This window comes from Prionailurus viverrinus, chromosome D1 (assembly GCF_022837055.1).
Source record: "Prionailurus viverrinus isolate Anna chromosome D1, UM_Priviv_1.0, whole genome shotgun sequence".
In the NCBI taxonomy this organism is placed as follows: domain Eukaryota; kingdom Metazoa; phylum Chordata; class Mammalia; order Carnivora; family Felidae; genus Prionailurus; species Prionailurus viverrinus.
In genome coordinates this window covers 111181745-111199294 of record NC_062570.1, presented here as the reverse complement: position 1 = coordinate 111199294, position 17550 = coordinate 111181745, and the positions used below count along the sequence as shown (strand labels likewise).

Genomic DNA, 17550 nt, shown 5'->3' with positions numbered 1-17550 from the left:
TGCGTCGACGCACAAGGTTCGCGCCGCTGCCGCTTCCGCTTCCGGCCGAGGCCGCGGGAAGATGGCGGCGGCCATGGCCGCGCGGGCCGTGCGGGTCGGCCTCGGGCGGCTGGCGTCCGCCTGCAGCCGCTGCGTCCTGAGCGCGTCGGGGCCCGGAGCGGGTGAGACCCGGGCGGCGGGGTGAGAGGAGGGGTCGGGGCGCGCGTGTCTGTGTCCGCCCCGGTGCCTTCGGTGTTGACCGCTTTCGCTGATGCGGCGAATATAGCACCGGCCCTGCGGTGGGTGAAACCTGGGTTCGGATCCTGGGTCCTTTAGGAGCTTAGCTGCTGACCGCAGCCCTTCAACTTCTCTGCAGGCCCGGTGTTACCCGGGGGGGCAAACTGAGGCTCGGTTCAGAGAGCTTAGGTAACTTGCCCAGGGTCACACGGCGGGGAGGTGGGGGAAGAGGGATACAGACCTCCAGACGCCTGTGCTTTACCATCGCCCCCAGGCTACGAGCCACTCTTCCAACCTTCCCTGTCCCCGTCTGGGAAATGGTGAAGGGTTTTTTTGTTTTGTTTTGTTTTTAACTGTTTGTTGATGAAAGAGTGCAAGCGGGGTTGGGGCAGAGAGAGGGGATCCGATGTGGGCTGTGTGCTGACAAGCAGACAGCAGCAAGCCGCGAGTGGGGCTCCAACTCACCCACCGTGAGATCATGACCTGAGCCACCCAGGTGCCCTGGTGAAACTTGGCTTTAAGTTGGCAGGAACGTTTTTACAAAAGCACTGGAAACCACTGCTTTCTACCCCCACGTAAAACCACCCCTGGAATGCCGTGTTCAAGTCCGGACGCCCACTTTAAGAAACACAGACAAAGTGGAGCCTGCTTAGGATTCTCCCTCTCTCCCTCTCTGCCTCTGTCTCTCTCTCTCTCTCTCTCTCTCTCTCTCTCTCTCTCCCTCTCTCCCCCCTCCCCCTCTCCCTCTCCCCCTCCTGCCTGCTTCTCCCCCCTCCCTCTCTCTGTCTCCCTCCCTCTCTCCCTCCCTCCCCCCCTCCCCACCAACCCAACCCCACTTGGACACTCTGTCAAGAAAATAAACTTTAAGAATATTTTTTAAATACACACATTACATAGTGTGCTGGAAGCTGATAAGTCTTACAGAGAAAAAGAAAGCGTAGGTTGGGAGGGAGGGGATCAGTTTTAAATTGGATGGTCAAGGAAGCCTCTCTACTGAGATAGTGTTTGAGCAGAGACCCAGAGAAAAGAAGGGAATTAGCCTTGTGGATTGCGGGGGAGGGAGGTTCCAGGGGAAGAACGGTCAAGGAACACAGGTTTTGAGGTGGGCATGTGCTTGGCACGGGCCTGGCATGTTATGGGAATAGCCAGGCAGCCTGAGCGGCGGGTGTGGAATGAACAACGAGATGGGCTCAGAGAGACAGAGGGGATCACGCTGCCCGTGCCCTGTAGGCCACTGCAAGGGCTTTGGCTTTTTCTCTGAATGAAATAGGAGGCTCGTGGAGAGTTTCAGCACAATAGCGACAGGATCCGACCTAGGTTTTAGCAGGATCACTCTAGTTGCTGTGCAGAGAAGGGAGGTAATGGGGAGAGCAGGACATTAGTGGTAGTTCAGGCGGGAGGTGGGGGTGGGCTGGAGAACATAGGTGGTCAGAACCCGGATCTCTTGAAGAGGAGAACCAGGAGGAACTGCCAATAGCCGTGAAGGCAGGAGAGAGAAGGGTCCGAAATGATGGAGACTTTTGGCCCGAGCACCTGGAGAGATGAAGTTGTGGTCACGTGAGATGGGGAGGAGAAGCAGGCACTCGGGGGAACCTGGAGCCTTTGTAGGTTTCGAGATGCCTGTTAGACTCGCAAGTGGTGATGGCAGATGGTCAAGTGGGGAGTCAGGTCCAGGCTGCACCTTAAGCATCCTGGTGGTCCTCAAATCCATCCAGCTAAGTACAGTCACCAGACGAGTGGTCGTAGATACAGGAGAGAGAAGGTCCAAGATCTAAACCCCAGGCGCAGCGAGGTAGCAGAGGAGAGGAGGAAACCAACCTGAGAGACCCATAGTTGGGAACACCTGCTAACAGGTAGCTACAAAAGGGTGAATTTTATGGTATGTCAATTATAGCTCAAAAAAAAAAAAAAAAGACGCGTCAATAGATATAGGAAATATTTGACAAAAGTCAACGTGTGTTCATAACGAAAACAGAAAAATAGATACAAAGGAAACTTTTTTTTTTTTTTTAATTTAAGTAGGCTCCATGCCGAACATGGGGCTCAAACTCACAACCCTGAGATCAAGAGTTGTCTACTCTGGTGCACGGAAGTGGTTCCGTCAGGTAAGCATCCGAGTCTTGAGTTCATCTCAGGTCACGATCTCACGGTTTGTGGGACCCAGCCCCGAATCAGGCTCTGGGCTGACAGCGTGCAGCCTGCTTGGGATTCTCTCCTCCCTTTCTCCACCCCTCCCCCACTTGCACTGTCTCTGTCTCTCTCAAAATAAAAATAAAACTTTAAAAAAAAAAAACGTTGGGTCCCCTGGGTGGCTCAGTCGGTTGAGTATCTGACTCTTGGTTTCAGCTCAGGTCATTATCTCAAGTTCGAGAGTTCAAGCCCTGCATTGAGCTCTGTGCTGACACTGGGGAGCCTGCTTGGGATTCATTCTCTCTCTCTCTCTCTCTCTCTCTCTCTCTCCCTCCCTCTCTCCCCCTCCCTCCCTCCCTCCCTCCCCGCCCCTTCCCTGCTCACTCTCTCTCTCTCTCAAAATAAATAAACTTTAAAAACGTTTTTTAAAAAAGCAGCCGAGGGGCGCCTGGGTGGCTCAGTCGGTTAAGCGTCCAACTTTGGCTCAGGTCACGATCTCGCGGTCCGTGAGTTCGAGCCCCGCGTCGGGCTCTGGGCTGATGGCTCAGAGCCTGGAGCCTGCTTCCGATTCTGTGTCTCCCTCTCTCTCTGCCCCTCCCCCGTTCATGCTCTGTCTCTCTCTGTCTCAAAAATAAATAAAAACGTTAAAAAATTTTTTTTAAAAAAATAAAAAAGCATCCGATGCTTGATTTCCGTTCAGGTCACGATCTCACAGTTCGTGGGTTTGACCCGCGTCAGGCTCTGCACGGAGCATGCAGCCTGCCTGGGTTTCTCCCTCTCCTCCCCTCGCCAGCTCATGCTCTCCCTCTCTCTTGCAGAATAAGTAAATAAACATTTAAATTAAAAAAAAAAAAAAAGTCAGATGCTCTACCAACTGAGCCAGCCACACACCCCCGCAAAAGAACTTTAATAACAGAACATCTTCAGAGATAAATGAATAAATAAACCCTCAACGATCACTGAGTTGCTGCTCTTTTTGCTCCTAAGCTCTGCATCTCATTTCCAGGCTCTTGACTCAGTAGGGGGCGACTGCCTTTGTCCCTTGGTGTATTGGTCACCTGCTGCATAACAAGTTAGTCCAAAACCCAGCCGCTAAAGACGTCTAACTTTATGTCATACCGTTTCGGATGGTCAGGGGTGCGGGAGCAGTTTTGCTGGGTGGTTCTGGCTCTCATTAGATGGCAGTCAGGCTGTCGGCTGGGGCTGGACAATCGTTTCTTTTTTTTCTTTTCTTTTTTTTTTAATGTTTGTTTATCTTTGAGAGAGAGGGAGAGAGACACAGAATCCAAAGCAGGCTCCAGGCTCCAAACTGTCAGCACAGAGCCCGACACGGGGCTCGAACCCACGAGCCGTGAGATCGTGAGCTGACACTCAAACAACTGAGCCACCCCCCGGGCGCCCCCAGGACAGTCCATTTCCAATCTCACTCCTTGCCTGTCGGCAGGAGCCCTCCGTTCCAGTCTTTTATAACCTAATCTCAGAAGTTCTGCGACATCGCTTATGCCATGTGCCATCGGTCACAGAGACCGGCTCCATCTGAGAGGGACAGTACGGGGGTGAGAATAGCCCCTCGGGCCGTCTTGGAGGCCCAGAACAGCATCTGAACCTGCTGGGCCCCTGGTGGTCAAGGAGTGGATGCGTGGGTGAGGGATTCCGGTTTGGGGCTCTTTTCAATGATGCGGTCAAGGGCACGCGGCTGGCCCCGTCAGAAGAGGCTTGTGACTCTTGGTCTCGGGGTCGTGAATTTGAGCCCCACATCGAGTGTAGAGATTGCTTGAAAACTTCCGATGGTGTGATGAGCACATCTGGACACACACAAGCAGTAACTAAGTGACGTTCTTTTAGCTTCGGTGACCTAGATTATTCCACAGGCACGTGATAGTGTGGTGGTCTGACTCGGGCACCAGCAAGAGCGTTGTGTGTTTAGCTTTGTGAAGAGCTGTGGCATTTCATACCAGTAACTACCCCTTTTTCTTGTCCCCTCAGCTTCCCTGGGGTCGGCTTCCCGAAGGTTCGGTTCACAGAGCACTTCAGTTCCACAAGGGTAATGTCCAAATGTGGGTTCGGGCGACCCTTCGTTTGTGGGACTGTCGTTCTAAAGCCAAAACTGCACATGCGTGGGTTTTCGAGAATATGTAACTTTTTTGAAAGTTTTTCTAAAACCTTCGACGTAAGTGTGGATGGGGCGTCAAGAAACCCGAAGACGAGTGTGCTCCCGGGCCTTACGTAGCTGTGTTTTATTAAGCAAAGTTTTTAACTCCGAGTTAGAGACTTCCAAGTGGGAGTATGGAAGGTTGTATCAGAATTTCTAGGAACAGCTTAAATACCACTGGGAAGAGCGGATTCAGTATTAAAGCATCACGCTTTGGGGAAAACTACAGGAAGTGAATCTGACAAAGTCACGCCCTAGTAGCAGTTAAAAGCGAGGAAGCCCCGCCTCCTATCCCCGCCTCCTATCCCGGCCCCGCCTCTCGCAGCCTGGGGCAGGTCCCTGGGCGGGTGGTCCACTCTGAGCTTCCGTTCCTCTTCTGCAAGATGGGAGTGATGTTCGTGTCCATCCCGGTGGAGTCCTGTGAGCACTCAGTAAATTTCCACGTCTAAAGAGCTTAGGGCAGTGCCTGTCGGACGGGAAGTTGTCCCACAGTGTCAGCTGCCCCTGGGTCACAGGATCTCAGAAATGGAGACATTCAGGGCTCTCTTACGTTGAGAAGAAGTCGAAAGACAGAATCCGCTTACAGAGAGAGCCCCTGAAGGGGGATTGTAGTTAATTTGCCTGATTCTTCCTATTTCCCCACGGGCCTCCAGCTCGCCAGTCTGCAGCGGGGTGCCGCCCAACCCGGCAGGGGGACCAGGGCTCCCACACACAGACTCCGCGCCTCCGGGTCCGTCAGAGGTCATTGCCTGGCCGCAGAGCCGGGACGTGTCTCTGGGTGCTCCGAGGTCAGCACAGCGGACGAGCCCGGTTTAATTTTGTGGCCAGCGGACCCCGTCCCGGAGAGCGTTTGACTCACAGGTCTGTGTTGAGCACCTGCTGACCGCCGGCGACGTGGGTCCTGCTGCGCAGTCGGCGGCTCTGCCTGTCAAGTGGCCTTTCCTCCTTGCTGGAGCTCTGCAGCAGAAACGCCGACCTGTCACCATCTGGCAGCAAAGGGACAGAAGCTCTAAGACGCTTCTGAATAATTCAGTGTGGGCTCTCCCGAGCTCTCCCCGCTTTGCAGGCGACAGTAGTTGGAGGCAGAAGTAGATCCGGAAGTCAGAAAGACCCCGCGGCCCTCTTTGCCTCCAGGCTCCCTGCCCGGTGCTCCCGGCTCCTGTGCCGCGGGCAGATGCCTGGCTGCGGCACAGGACAGACGCGACGGCACTGCTGCTGCTCCTGAGCGCGTCCCCCCTGCCCAGCCTTCCGGGCACACTGACCCTCCTGACCCTGCCCGGCCCCGGGGGGGTGGGGGGGTCTTTTATTCCCCTTTGCTCAGTGAGACAAACCGGCCCGCGGGCTAGTGAGACACTTGCCAAGGTCGCGTTACTCTGGCGGCAGAGCTGGGCCTCAGACGCAGGCCTGCCTGGCTCCTGTCCCCCATGAAGGCCGAGCAGGCCCCTGCCGGGTGGGAGTTAGAGGTTCGGGCTGGCGGGGAAGGGGGAGAGCACAGGAAACGGTCCTGACGTTGGAGTCCTGCCCTCAGGGCCCTCGAGTGCCTAGATGAGACACAGGAGCCCGGTGGGCTGGGTGGGGGGAGGTGCTGAGAGCTTCTTATCTTCTTGTGGAGTGTTGGGGGGAGGGGAGCACAGTGCTGCAGCCCTTACCTCTGAGCGAGCGAGCATGTGTGCCCTGGGGACACTGAGAGGGCCCGGCTTCCCCGGATGGGCCACCGGCCCCGGGGTGTGGTTATTCCAAGGAGGGGATCTTCTGGAATAAGATGGTCGGAATTCCGTTTTAATTACGAGTGATTAGTGGGTGTTCCTTGGAATCCCTGCTCCTTCCGAGAGGCTGTGCGGGAGCCTGTCCTCGGTCGTCACGTGGCAGCACGGCCGTGAGTTTGCACTTGCCGTGCCCCCGCCTCGGCCCCCGGGCTTGGGAGCGCAGCCCCGTCTCACAGATTCTGAACGGTGACGCACACGTGTGAAAACGTTTTACAGGTACGTTCCTGAAACGTCGCTGAGTTCACCGCCTTGGCCAGAAGTTGTTCTGCCAGACCCAGCTGAGGAGACCAGACAGCACGCAGGTAACGGGGGCAGAAGCTGGAGGGCGGTGCCCCCCTCCCTGACAGAGGCGGTCACCTGGCCGCAGGCAGGACGTCGCGTCGCCGGGCGCTCTGAGGCCCAGTGTGAATGCTCAGGCCCATTTTCGCCACCGAGCACAAAAAGTTAAACCGTCGTTCACTTAGCAAATACTCCTGAGCACCGAGCACGTTCAGGGCAGGCTGCGTAAGTGAGGGAGGGGCCCCCGGGCCATCCGTGCTTCCCGCCACGGTAGGAGCACAGGGTCAGGGACAGATCTGTCCGCGATCAGAAGAACAGGGTGCACGGCGGGCAGCGGGAGCCCGTGCCGTCCTGGGCGTTGGAGAAACCGTCGGGGTGTCGGGACGGGTGTCCGCCCGGGGCTTGTGGCCGTGAGGAGGGACGGGGTGGCCGGCCGCCGTGGCTGCCATGAGGGGGCGCGGCACCCTCGGTGTTTTTTACAGAGCTAGACACGCAGGGTAGCGGGTGGCGTCTTTGAGATGCCGCGCCAGCTAAACAGCGTCCTGCCCTTCCTCGGTGCGGCTTCCGGCCTGGACTCCGCTTTCAGGGCAGGAAGGATGTCTTCCTCCCCCGCGCACCCGGCCCCGCGCAGGCTGGTGGGTCAGGGCTCCGCAGGGGCTGCGACCCGAGCCGGGGCGGCGGAAGCAGGGAGCTGTGTGGGCAGAAGCTTCCAGGTAGACCCCAATGCTATGTGGCATAATTCTAGCTTTTCCTTACCTGCAAAACGGCCTCTCCTTTCGCTTTGCCAGTCCTCTGGCCTTTTCTTAGTAAAGACGGGGAATCGAACAGGGTGAAGGTTTGTCCTCCCCAGAGTCAGAGAGACAGTGCTCAGGCCAGAGCGGGGTATCGTGTGGGGTTGGGGACTTGGTCTGGAAAAGCCCCACGTGCCCCGAGCGCCTGTGCTCCTGGGAACAGCGGGCTGACACTGCCCGCGGCAGGGAGAGGAAGCAGCCCCCCGGCTGTGAGCTCCCCTTTCGAGGGTGCCAGCTGCCGGGGAAGCTTCCTGTCCCGCTGAGAGGGAGCAGGGGCCACGTGGTCCTGTACCACGGTCACAGCGGCTGGGGCCGGGTGGGGTGGAGCGGCTGCCGTCCGGTCATGAGTAGCTGACCGACCCGGCCCGGTCCTGACTCTCCCTCTCCCCCCCCCTTCCCCCAGAGGTTGTGGGGAAGGTGAACGAGCTGATCGCCACCGGCCAGTACGGCAGGCTCTTCGCCGTGGTGCACTTTGCCAGCCACCAGTGGAAAGTGACCTCCGAGGACCTGATTTTAATTGACAATGAATTAGACGTCGCGTGTGGGGAGAGGATCCGGCTGGAGAAGGTGAGACCGTCAGTGACAGTCACCAGACGTGCCATCCCGCTCCCCGGGCGCATCACTGGGGAGGCTCCCTCAGGTCGGCGGGTGAAGCAAGCATACCCATGGGGCAGGAGAGCAGCATCCTCCCCGAGGGTGGCAGGCAGGGAGGGGCGGGCGGCTGCCCCCCCACCCACCCACCCACCCAGGAGACCCTGTCACAGGGAGGCAGGCAGCACGTTCCGCAGAGGAAAGTACGTGTGCTGATTCGTCTCCCGTCTCCGTAACGTGCTCCCACAGAACATAATGGGCATCCAGGCGAACACGTAGACTTTCAACCCCATGTTACGGGAGAAATGTTTCAGCTGGAACACCACTCTGGCCTTCGAATCGATGGCTGCTGCTTTTTTTTCTTTTTTTTTTTTTTTTTATATTTGAGAGAGAGAGAGACAGCACGTGCATAAGCAGGGGAGAGAGGGAGAGAGAGAATCCCAAGCAGGCTGCACACTGTCAGCACAGAGCCCGACGTGGGGCTCGATCTCACAAACCATGACATCACGACCTGAGCCAAAATCCAGAGTCAGATGCTGAACAGACTGAGCCCCCCCGGGCGCCCCTGATGGATTCAGAGGCATTTCCCTGGGACTGATTGATCTTGCCGGCTGTTCTACACCGCTCCGTCTGTGAACTTAGCGTTTCTACCCATCACTTAGCATTCTGTTTGCTGTTTTGGGCGGCTCTATTTGTTTTCGGCCTGTTCTACTTATAAAAGTATGCAAAATTTAAGTTCTCTGCACTAGGTCATTTCTGTAGGATAGGTTTAACTGTTAGCGTAACGTACCATGACACGTGTGGTTTTTTTCATTAAGACTTCTTCCTTTGTGATTGCAGACTCTTCATGTATTTCACCAAGCAGAGCATTAAATTCTGTTTCTAAGAAGTTCTTCTCCCAGCCTGTGATCTGAGCCCAGAGCTGGACTAATTAACTGTTTTGGACATCAGCAACCCTCAGAACTCTCCTCTCCTCAATGACACAGTGGCCGCTCATGAGCTCGTGAGCACGAGCGGGTTTACTCTGTGATGTCTAAAGTAACGGGAGCCTTTAAGAGTGTATCTGTGAAGGCTTCTAAAAAGGCTTTTTGCTTTGTTTTGTTTTTTTAACAATCTCTATACATGGGACTCGAGCTCGCAACCCTGAGATCAAGACTCACACGCTTGACCGACAGAGCTGGCCAGGCACCTCCCAAAGACATCAAACACATCACGTTAACATAGACGAAAGCCTCACCTAACACGGGTTGTTTATTCCTAACTTAGGAAATCTAGATTCTAGGAGCAGGAAACACATCGTCCTTGAAGGAACCGTGAAAGTTTTTTGATTGTCATCGTTTGGCATAAAGAGCCCATTTACACTGCTACAAAAGACGCTTTTTGCCTTTAGATGTTTAAGTTTCATACACTCAGGTATTTTTCTTACCAGTCAAACTTCAGATGGTTCTCCAACTTCAATAAAAACCCTGCCCTTGCAGCGCAAAGAGGTCGTCCTGGGAGGCCGCACTTGGCCGTGCCGGGAAAGGCTGCTGGATGGGATTCCGCAGTCCTCAGAAAATACACTTGAACCTGAGTGCGCAGGGTTAGCATTACAAGCTGCTTCAAAAGATTCCACAGAACGAGACCCCCGCTGGGCTCAGTCGGTTAAGCATCCGACTCTTGATTTCAGCTCCCGGTTCGTAAGTTTGAGCCCCACGTGGGGTTCCTTGATGGCAGTGTGGAACCCGCGTGGGATTCTCTCTCCCCGCCCCCCCCCCGCCCCTCCCTTGCTCGCTCTGCACTCTCTGAAATAAAGAAGTAAACTTAAAAAAAAAAAAAAAGTACCCCAGTATGATTTATGCATTTTTCTCCTTGTCTATGTCATAACTTCCAATAAAAAGTTAAGTTTTTTTTTTTAACGTTTTATTTTATTTATTTTTGAGACCAAGAGAGACAGAGCATGAACAGGGGAGGTTCAGAGAGAGAGGGAGACACAGAATCGGAAACAGGCTCCAGGCTCTGAGCAGTCAGCACAGAGCCCGACGCGGGGCTCGAACTCACAGACCGCGAGATCATGACCTGAGCCAAAGTTGGACGCTCAACCGACTGAGCCACCCAGGCGCCCCAAGAATTCTTTTTTTTTTTTTTTTAAGGTTTATTTATTTTATTTTTGAGACAGAGAGAGACAGAGCATGAACGGGGGAGGGTCAGAGAGAGAGAGAGGGAGACACAGAATCTGAAACAGGCTCCAGGCTCCGAGCTGTCAGCACAGAGCCCGACGCAGGGCTCGAACTCACGGACCGTGAGATCATGACCTGAGCCAAAGTCGGACGCTGAACCGACCGAGCCACCCAGGCACCCCCCAATAAAAAGTTAAAAAGGAAAAAAAAAACAAAAGAGCCACCGAATCACCGGGTCGAGGACTCGGTTTTTCCTGCCCCAGCTGCCACTCGCCAGCTCCTGAGCAGCTCCCGTCCCAGGCACCGACTCATGAGGTAGCCTGGTCGGCGGCATGCCATCGGCACACTGTCTCATTCTCCAGGGTGTTTGTGTCGCCGCCTGATCGATGAGCTCTCGTGTCACTTGCCGGTAACGTGTCTGTTTCGCTCCGCAGGTGCTGTTGGTGGGAGCCGACAACTTCACGTTACTTGGCAAGCCGCTCCTCGGGTAACACGCTCGCTCACGTTGGCTTTGTCCAGGACCCACGCGGGCCACCGCAGGGTCGCCAGGCAGAGGATCTCCGGACCACAGCGTTGTCCCGTTAACTAACTTATTACGGCATAGGCCCTTACGATTTGTTGACGGACTATGCTGCGATCTTCTTGCTGATTTTGTTTTGGTTTTGTTTTGCTTTAATGTTTGTTTATTTTGAGAAAGAGAAAGAGGGAGAGAGGGTGCACTCATGCGTGCAAGCAGCGGGAGGGGCAGAGAGAGGGAGACAATCCCAAGCAGGCCCCTTGCTGTCGGCTCAGAGCCCGACGCGGGGCTCGAACTCACAAACCGTGAGATCGTGGCCTGAGCCAAAATCAAGAGTCAGGGCGCTTAACCTACTAAGCCACCCAGGCGCCCCTGTTGTCTTTTTTTCTTTTCTTTTCTTTTCTTTTTTTTTTAAAGTAAACTCTACCGAATGTGGGGCTCGAACTCACAACCCCAACATGAAGAGCCATGTGCTCCACTGACTGAGCCGGCCAGGCACCCTGACGCTGTTCTTTTTTTATGGTGTTGAATTGTATAATTCACATACGACACGGCGTTCGTTTTAGGCGTGTGGTACCTTCGTACGTTGCAGAGTGCACGCCCCCCACGGGCCTGGTCACCGTTTGTCACCACACGAAGCGATTACAGCCTTATTGACTGTATTCTCTGCTGTAGTCACGTCCCCGTGACTGATTTATTTCATCACTGGGAGTTTATCCCTCTTCACTTGCTTTGCCAGTCCCCCCAGCCCTGCCCTTTCTGCACTGATCTTGATCAGGCTGCTACGTGCTTTTCAAAACGTCTGCAGGGTAAAGGACATATCACTTTTATAACACACACACACACACACACACACACACACACACACACACACACAACGGTAAAACTTCATTTTGGAAATTCTTACAGAAAGCATTAGTAAGCTTGGAAAATAATCGAAAGGGTATTTTCTGTCTTCTAGAAAGGATCTCGTTCGGGTAGAAGCCACAGTCATTGAAAAGACAGAATCATGGCCAAAAATCAATATGAAATTTCAGAGAAGGAAAAACTACAGGAAGAAGAAAGGTAAGTTAGAGAAAGTGTGGCTGGCACCTTGTTCGTGCTCCGCCGGGGGTACAGCGGCCACACCCCGGGGAGGGAGCTCTGCCCGGCCTCACAGGTCTGAGGGGGACGGACAGGTGGAGGGGTGCAGAGGGAGGGCCCGGGAGCCTCAGGCTCCCCTCAGGTGGCAGGGGGTGAGGTCAGAGGTCGGAGAGGGAAGAGGCAAAGCCCACCGTGGACCGGGGGAGCCGCGTGATGTCGGTTCGGGCAGCTTGCAGCGTGGGGACGACGGGACAAGGCAGGCCCTGACCCGCGGTGGCCGACCGCCTGAGCCGCGCAGGGAGGAGGCACCCTGGCGCGGTCGGGGAGACCCAGGGTGGAGTTGGGAGCAGCGAGTCTGGGGGGGTGACTTCACAGCAGAGACCTCACTCGTGCGTGTCACCTGTGCGTGTCCCCCGCGTGGGTGCACAGGCAGGGGCTCGTGAGCAGCACATGAGGGAAGAGAGGGGCCGTGGGGTGGGCTCAGCGGCCAGTGAGCGGGAAGGGGAGAGGAGGCCTCATCCCGGGGCGTTTTGGAGCACGCTGCAGGAGTGTTGCAGAGGGTGCGATGCGAGGGGTCAGGAAGGCGAGAGCGTCCCCTGAGCAAGGGCAGGAGGCCGGCTTTCCCCGCCCAGCCTCTTGGTGTGGGTGCCGGGCTCCACGCATCCAGGGTAGAGGGCACCTGGGCTCACAGGGAGGAGGCCCCAGGCTGGAGGAGACCCGCCTGGGTCTCAGTCCAGCTGGCACTACCCACTCTCTGCCCCCCGGCCTGGGGGAGCGCCCAGCCGAGGCCTGGCCCGTGCCACCCCGTTCTTTTTGACCCCCACACGTCACCCTTCTTTGCCCCAGTCGACGGCCACCTTCCGTTGCCCGGTTAACTGACAGGGTGGGGGCTCCTCGTGGCTGGGACACACGGGCTACGGAATCCTGACTCCGGGAGCGTATAGCACCCACGGTCCTTGGTGACGCCGTAAGGGCTGCCTAAGCTGTTCATAGTGGGGAGTCACTAAAATATCCCGAACCAGTAGGCCGGCCTCCCCGCAGGTCAGGCCAGGAGGAGCCTCTCCTACACTCTGCCGCCATCAGGTAGCCCCAGGTTCGGGCAGACGGGCCGTCCGCCCCCAGGCCAGGACGCTCCTGGCCTCCAGGCCCTGGTGTTGCTGTGTCTGATGGTGCCCGTGGGCCGTGTGGGCAGAGAGGAAAGCACCCGCCATGACGCGCTCACGGCAGGTGGCCGGCGGGGCCCACACGTGCCTGCCGCCTGGGGAGAGCCGGTGTGAGGCCAACCCCATGGAAAGTTCGGGTGGCCCAGCAGCAGGGTTTCACTACAGCTCACGAACAGCGGCAGAATCCGTGGCCGAGCGGTGACCCTCTTGTCTGTCTTTTCCAGTTATCGTGAACCCACAGACTGTCCTCCGGGTGAACACCATTGAGATCGCTCCGTGTTTGTGTTGATCGCGAAGCTACTATTTACAGAGTATAAAAATAAACTCCCGTTTTCCGGAGACCGGGTTTCTGAGTTGTGACGTAAAATCTCCGCGTGCCCGTGACAGGCCATTGTAGCTTGAACCCCCGTCTGTGAGCATAGTTTTTTAAGCAGCCAGCCTCCCGGAGCCAGAGAAGCCTGGAATTCGGGAAGAATTACAAGCACGGCCCTCCCGGGGCTGCAGCCTGGAGGCTTGTGCAAGGGACACTGTGGTTCTCTTGGCTGTCCTCCACCCCAGCGCAGGCGGTGGGGCCTGAGGGTGTGGAGGGGGGCGCAGCCGGGACCCGGGAGCCCACGCCAAGAGAAACAGTCCGGCTTCCACTTCTGGGCAAGGTGGGTGGACAGAAAGCGAGTGGACCCCATCTCCGAGTATACCTGTGTCTAGTGATTGGGTTTTTCAAGAAGCTGGGGTTCAAACCTTCTGGGCCCAGAGTCCCTGTTCTTGTCCTTTGCTCTCGGTCCAGCAGGAAAGGAGGGTTGCGGTGCAGGGAGGTGGCGCTCTCACCAAGGGCGGGGCAGCGGGGACGGGAGGAGGGACAGTGGGCAGCCTGGAGCGGTGAGGGGCGGGAGGGGTTCCCAAGTGGGTCCTGGAAGCAGCCGCCTGTCCCAGAAGCCTTTGGGGCCGCCCAGATCTGTGTGCCGGGAGTCAGGCCAGCTAACCCCCCAGGCAAGGAGGGACGACAGGTCCTGAACCCAAAGTGGGCCCGGGACAGGGGGAGCCAGTGGGGGAGAGGGGCTCTCCGATGGCAAGGTCCCCTGTTCTGTGTCCTTCCCGGAGGCAGGGCCTTCCTCCCAAAGAACAGTTAGGGCTTGTAAGTCGCACAATACAACCTTTTGTGGAACAGGAGTGAATGCTTTCTTCGGCAGGAGTCCTGGGGAGTTGCTTGGGGGGTCGGGGAGTCATGGGGAGGGGGGGTAGTCGCCTGTCAGGTCCTCCCTGCAGGGGGGTGGGCAGGGGAGGGAAGGAAGAAGACAGCTCTGTAGGCGGAGGCGCCCCCCCCCCCCCATGCCGGCCACCCTTGGGGGGCTCTCCCTCCCGTAGTGCCCTCCGTGCACAGCAGGGGGCGCAACCCTGCAGGACGGGGCCTCGCCAGGGGGCAGCAGCGCCCCCCCCCCCCCCACCGTGATGCCCGGGTGTGAGGGGTGGCGGGAGCCAGCCCCGGAGCGTGGGGTGCACTCCCGCCGAGGCCACGCCAGGAACTTCCGAGGACCGTCCTCGTCCTCGTGCTGACACAGTTGAGGACGGGATCCGCCTTCCACGTTCTTTGCCTTTGGCGCATCCACGCGCCGGGACGCGGAACAGATTCCGGCCGTACCGCTCGGCTCTGGAGCCAGACGGAGCCGGGCGTGCGGTGCCCACCTCGCTGGACGGCTGTGAGGACTCGGGTGACAAGAAGTGACCGCGCGCGCCACCTAGAAAGAGGCGGAACCCCCGCTCCGGGGAGCTGGCCGGGTGCCCACGAAGCATTGAGCATACTGGACGAGGCCTGTTCACAGTAGCCAAAATGCAGAAAGAACTCGTGTCCGTCAACAGGTGGGTGGATAGATGTGGGCGGTGGGCACACAGTGAAATGTCATACAGCCCTAAAAATGACGGGGCCCTGACCTGTCACCACACGGGTGAACCTTGAGCACCCGATGCTGAAAGCCACCAGTCCCAAAAGCACACAAACCGTACGACTGCACGTGTATGAAACGTCTAGAATTTGCAAATCCGTAGAGAAAGCATAGAGGTTCCCGGGGGCTGAGAGCAGCGGGGAGGGGACAGGGAGTTCTTGCTGGATAGGTACAGGGTTTCTGTTTGAGGTCATGGAAAAGCCTGGAAGTAGACGGCAGTAATGGCTGCACACCATTGTGACAGTCATTAATGCTCCCGAACTGTCGCTTGAAAATGGTTAAGTTGGTAGGCAGCCGGGTGGCTCAGTTAGTTACGTGTCCGACTTCGGCTCAGGTCATGATCTCACGGTCCGTGGGTTCGAGCCCCGTGTCAGGCCCTGTGCCGACAGCTCAGAGCCCGGAGCCTGCTTCAGATTCTGTGTCTCCCTCTCTCTCTGCCCCTCCCCACTCCTGCTCTCTCAAAAATAAACAAGCATTTTTTTAAAAATTGAAAAACAAAGATCCACATCTGTATTTTTGCAGAGTGTGAACTTTTCCTTACAGGCCCTTCCCGACAGCTGTGCTGTTCTGGGGCGGAAGCCACGCCACAGGCCGCCCCCCGGGGTTGGTAGGGCGCTAGGGGGGCCGCAGCACCTCCCTGCTCCCCTAGGCCAGCTTTCCGTTCTTTCCACCGGGGTCGCCTTGCAGCTCCAGGAACAACGGGGGAGGGGGGAGGAGGGGAGGGGTGTGGCCAGGCACCTGCCTGCCTCACCTCCCTTTAACCCAGCCCCCTGCTCCCTCCACCCACCTTGGCCTGCAGAGTCCGCTCACCCTCTCAGAGCCTCCCAGCGGATCCTGGAATGTCCTGAGAACACGGTGGGGGGGCAGACTAAGAAAACCATGAAAGGGGACACTGGGAGGCAGGACCTCCTAGGGGGTTGGCACAACGGCTATGAGTCCCGCCCTGACCCGCACGCCGAGGGGTCTGCGTCTTAGCTCAGAGGGGGCTGCCAGGCCATCTCATCTCAGGAGGACCCTCCCCTGGGTCAGCACATGTGTATTTATTTGTCCCGGGTTTCTCGCTGGCCTTCTCCCCTCCCTGGACAGCCAGCTCCAGGATAAGGATGAGATTCTGTGTTACTCACCGGCGAGGCTGATGACCGGGAGGTTGTGGAGGAGGTGGGGCCCAGTGTCTACGGAGCCACGGAAAGACACAGCCCTGGAAGCATTAAAGTGCAGGTGGGACTCAGCGATGTCTACAAGGGTCGGCCAGGGGGACGCCTGGGTGGCTCAGTGGTTGAGAGTCCGGCCTCGGCTCGGGTCGCGATGGCACACTTGTGAGTTCGAGCCCCGCCCTGGACTCTGTGCTGACAGTGCAGAGCCTGCTTGCGATTCTCTCTCTCTCCCTCTCTCTCTGCCCCTCTCCCACTCATGCTCTCTCTCTCCCAAAAATAAATGCATGAACTTTATATATATCAAAAAGAGGACACTTATCTTTAAAAAACTAAAATAATAAAGTGGTGCCCACGGAGCTCACCTGTCTGCACATGGCTCCGGGAGCCCAAGGGTCAGAACCTTTCCTCCCGGCATCCCCACACCCAGGGCCTCAGACACCTGGGCCCGAGGACACTTCTGTGGAGGCGGGCACAGCAGCGGCCAAGCAGCTGGAAGGCTGGGTGCACTTTGACCCGCTTCCTGTGCAGCCACACGGGAGGGACTGGAGACACAGAAACCCAGGCCGCCTGATGTCCTTGAAAGACGCCCTCCAGGTTTCTTCTTTCTTTCCTCCGGCTGAAGGCCGCCACGACAGGCAGGGCCAAGGGGTCTGGGCTCCGTGTGTGGAACAGAACTGCGAGGTAGGGGGTCTTACCTGCCCCCAGGCTCCTCACCAGACCTCAGGGTCAGCAGTTTAACAGGTTGTCTCTGGGAATGATCTCTGAGGGACAGAGCCCATAAATAAATAAACATTTTTTAAAAATTTAAAAGGATCATTTTACTTATTATTTTTTTTAGTGCTTATTTATTTTTGAGAGAGAGAGACAAAGTGAGAGCAGGGGAGAGGCAGAGAGAGGGAGAGAGACGCAGAATCTGAAACAGCCCAAAGCGGGGCTCGAACTCACTAACCACGAGATCATGACCTGAGCCAAAGTCGGACATTCAACCCCAATGAGCCACCAGGTGCCCCAATTTCTTTTTTTTTTTTTTAATGTTTTCCAATGTTTATTTGTTTTTCAGAGAGAGAGAGAGAGAGAGGGCAGGTGAGGGGCAAAGAGAGGGGTGTACAGAGGATCCAAAGTGGGCTATGCTGAGAGCAGACAGCCCATGCGGGGCTCAAACTCATGAACCGTGAGATCATGACCTGAGCCGAAGTCGGATGCATAACTGACTGAGCCCCCCAGGCGCCCCGAGGAAAGACTCTTCTCACAGGATGATGCAGTGCAGACATGTGGCCTCTCGTGATTTGCCTGCCCTTTCAGGGAAGACTCTACTGAATTGTCAACCCCATAGTTTGAAATGAAACTGGTATTTCCACCGATAAGGAGTGTTTTCCTTAAGAAGACCTTCCAAGTCTCCGAAGGAGCCTAAGGGAACTTGTTCTCCTGACCAGCCTGATGCCCAATGTGAAAGCCAAGTATGTCTCCTTCTGCACATGCCCCCAGCCCCTCCTCTGTCTGCTGCCCAGAACTTCCTGGAGCTCAGCTTGGGGAGTTCTCTCTCCTGGAATGTTTGAACTGGGGGGAAAAAAAAATCCTAGGATGTTAAGAGAAGATTCTAGAAGTGGGGTTA

The 17550-nt window shown here is 56.6% G+C and overlaps 1 protein-coding gene across 1 annotated transcript; it reads left to right on the top strand.

Annotated features, from left to right (window-relative positions):
* The first annotated feature begins 14 nt into the window (after window positions 1-14).
* On the top strand, window positions 15-13186 carry MRPL21 (mitochondrial ribosomal protein L21). The gene is made up of 7 exons (XM_047823681.1): window positions 15-161; window positions 4333-4390; window positions 6481-6566; window positions 7738-7901; window positions 10519-10571; window positions 11563-11666; window positions 13072-13186. Exons 1-7 carry the CDS (start codon window positions 62-64, stop codon window positions 13134-13136), a joined length of 630 nt encoding a protein of 209 aa, XP_047679637.1. The 5' UTR covers window positions 15-61; the 3' UTR covers window positions 13137-13186.
* Window positions 13187-17550: the final 4364 nt, after the last annotated feature.